At 59.1% G+C, this 3364-nt stretch overlaps 1 protein-coding gene across 1 annotated transcript in view; it reads right to left on the bottom strand.

Moving 5' to 3' along the window:
• Positions 1 to 3364, bottom strand: part of LOC113484562 (RNA-binding Raly-like protein) — an 18964-nt gene that overhangs the window by 3168 nt on the left and 12432 nt on the right. Inside the window, exon 2 of the mRNA XM_026856983.1 lies at positions 1586 to 1664. Within this exon, the coding sequence (XP_026712784.1) occupies positions 1586 to 1664 (79 nt within the window). The remainder of the gene's footprint in view (positions 1 to 1585; positions 1665 to 3364) is intronic.

The following is a 3364-nucleotide window of genomic DNA, read 5'->3' as shown; positions in this document are numbered from 1 at the left end:
GAGGAGGAGGAGGAGGAGGATGAGGAGGAGGAGGAGGAGGGAAGATGCTGAAGCTCATTTTGCTGTTACAGCTCTTGCAGAGTCAGGGAGCATAGGATTAAACCTAACATAAGGGGAGACAAAGCCTTGCTCAGAGCATTGCTGGGACCAGGGAGCCTTCCCCAGGCACGCTGCCAGGAATGGGGGAACCAGGACAAGGTCCCCCAGGGCTCCAGATTTTGCTGCAGATGAGCCTGTCATTGCGGGACCGATTCTGGAGCTATGGGAGAGCTGGAGGTCTGCTGTGGGGCCTAATGGGCAACCCAGATTGCCCTGCCTGGGACACCAAGCCTAAGCCAGGCTTGCCCAGCCCAGAAGGCAGCTCAGAGCCTGTCACGGGGCAAAAGCACCCCCAGCCCTGCTGTCACTCTGCCTTATTCAAGAATAATACACACAGGGTGCAGCCCGCAAGTGCCAGCCTTCCTGGCAAGGTCGAGCTGGCAGCCCCAGGGTGCCAGGACCTGCCTGCTCCTGTTCTTTACACCTGGGGACATTTTGGGAGCTTTTAGTCCAGCCTCGATGCCTTCCAAGTTTGCATCGCTGTGATGGGGATGGTGAGTCCTTTGCATCCCCCACCTCCTGCCTGGCACCCAGGGAGGAAGGTCACAACCTGCCTTGGGGAAGAGGGTAATGGGCAGCCAGAGGAGAGTCATAACTCACACACGGCGCACAGGGAATGATGGCTACTGCTGCCCAGAGCCACTGCTGAGAGGAACGGGGATGCCACAGGCACCTTGCACCATGGAAGCACCAGTGGCTCCACAGGAGACCTGGTCTTGGGGTCTGGCACCCAGCTAGGGACACAGCAAGGGCTTTCCCGGCTCAGCTCTTTGCCCAGACCATCCCTCAGGAAGAGCAAAAGCATCATCTGCCACGCTCCGGCAGCCCAAGGGGGCTGGCAGTCCCTGCCCTGCCAGTGCTGCATCCCTCTGGCACCATGGCAACGGGCAGAGCAATTAGTTCAATCAGGGTGTTCACAAAAAGCTCTCCAACGAAATAGACGGAGCCAGCTCCGATCCCCTTCTCGCCACACGTCTGCTGAGCTGGAGAGCCAAAAGCACGCAGGGATGGGGACCTGCTTTTCTGTCACCATTGGTGCCATCATTCTGTCACCATCACCATCATCTACTGCCACTCTCAGGCCCAATGGCACCCCTCTTTGCCTCTGCAGGGGTGCCTGTCCCCCAAGGAACATCATTTAAAGGCCAGAACTGCAACCAACATCGACATGGCGTGGAGAGCACAACGCTCTGCTCTTCTCCCAGCACCTTCAGATGGGGAAGGAGGATCTTCACACCCATCCTGGGTGGGACCCAGTGAGGCCTCCAGCCACCACTGGTGTGGCCAAGTGATGCTCCAAGGGCCCCACTGAGATGGGGCAGGGACGTTGAATGGACCCATGTCCGCCACTGCGGGCAGGTAGATGGAATAGTTGGGAGGTAAGCAATGGAGAGAAGGGGGAGGAGGAAGAGCCAGGCATGGGACAGTCCCCAGCCTGAGACGGGTCCCCCCCAGCACAGCTCCCGCCCCACGTGCCAGTACTCACTGGTACAGGCTGCTGCTGTGCTGCCGCTTCTGGCCCAGCCGGGCCCGGCTCGGCTTGGGTTCCCTGGCCATGTCTAAATCTGAGGGGAGAGAGAGAAAGGGAATGAGCAGTGGGATGGAAAAGGGATGCCAAGACCCTGCCCCACACAGACATATCTTCACCACCAGCTTCCCAGGAGCTCCATGCTCCTCTCCCAGCTGGAGATGTCCCACTCCAGAGCATCCACAGGATGAGCCTGAGGCTGGCAGCTCACTCTAGATTTAAATTTTTGGGGAAGGGAGCAGCAGCCCAGGGTTGTGTCAGGACATGGAGTGGCTCTGTCTGTCCCTGCAACAGCATCTTCCTGTGGGTGCCCCGTCCCCAGGAGCCCATGTCCAGCCAAGGCTGCACAGGCTCCAATTAGGGTGGCAGAAAGCACCTCTGATGATGAGGGTAATTAACCCCCAGAGACATTTCCCACCACTGTGGTGAACTGCCTTCACTATAGCTTCTGTTGGGTGGTTGGGCCATTTTTCAGGGAGCCCCAGGCCAGCAGGACACCAGCGAGTGCTGCCCACCACGGATGGGTGCCAGGGATGGGGGAAGCCCCTGCACCCAGCTGCTTCATGCTCCCAAAGGCTGCCAAGACCTGCGATGCCGAGGTGTGGGGTGGAGACATCTCCGGACACACAGCTTGGCGATGCCACGTCACACCTCCCTGGCAATGCTCCTCACCCCTTCTTCAGGATTTCAGCCAATGTCCATATAAAAGTCAGCTTGAGTCTACTTTCTGAGTATACATTTGAGAGCCATTGATGCAATACTCTAATAACATCTCCATATAACATCTCCATATATTTAACTTTGTGATTTTGGGGGGCTCCAAAACCTCTCTGGCCCTTGGGGTAAGAGCCTGTGGGTGAGATGTTGAGGGCTCCCTCTTGCACACTCTCCCTTGGCCATTAAGTGTGACCAGCTGTCCCGCAGGTGACATTGGATGCCACTGCACTGGGAAACACTGAACTAAAGCTTCCCAAGCCCTCTGGGAACACACCAGCTCATCGGAGAGGTCTAGACCTCCCCAGAAGCATGGACACTGGCCACAGGTTCTCTCCAGCCCTGCATCTGCTGGAGCAAGGTCCTTCCATCCCTGCAGAGGAGAGGGCTTCTGACCAAGATCTGAGAGGAAGGAAACAGGCACTTGTTTGCTTTCCAGGCTGTCACCTTGTGTGATGAAGTCTGTGGGCTGGCTCTGATCTTGGGGTGAGCTGGGAAAACTGCTCCACTCACCTCGTGTGCACCAGGTAACGCTGGCACCCGTTTTCTGTGGGTGCAGCCAGCATCCCCAGGGACGGCCGAGCTCGCAACTCAGGGCCAGAGCCCACTGCTGACATCCCTCCCTCCAGCCCATCGCACCCACCCAGCAAAGACACCCTCTCCCCTCCCTGCCAGTGGGATGGAGCCCTCAGCACCCCAGCCGTGGCCAGTCACCCGGTCACAGGCCACCTGCACAGAGGAGACTGTCCTGCTGGGGCAAGGGATGCGGGCTAGCTGGGTTCCATCACCCTGGGGCCACCGGCCGTGCGTCTGGGCTCCCCCCCCTGCAATGGCATCCCGGTACTGGGAGAACATCCCTGTCCTGGGGGTAACGGCATGGGGCCATCCCGGTACTGGGAGGATGTCCCCGATGTAGGGGTAGTGATACGGGGAGGACCAGGTATCCCAGCGCCGGGAGGACATCCCAGCCCTGGGAAGGGACTGGTACGGGGGTGGGGGGCGGCTCGGTACCTGGGGAGGGAC

Source organism: Athene cunicularia (assembly GCF_003259725.1).
Source record: "Athene cunicularia isolate RWA chromosome 11 unlocalized genomic scaffold, athCun1 chr11_part1, whole genome shotgun sequence".
In the NCBI taxonomy this organism is placed as follows: Eukaryota; Metazoa; Chordata; class Aves; order Strigiformes; family Strigidae; genus Athene; species Athene cunicularia.
This window is presented reverse-complemented; position numbering and strand designations above follow the sequence as displayed.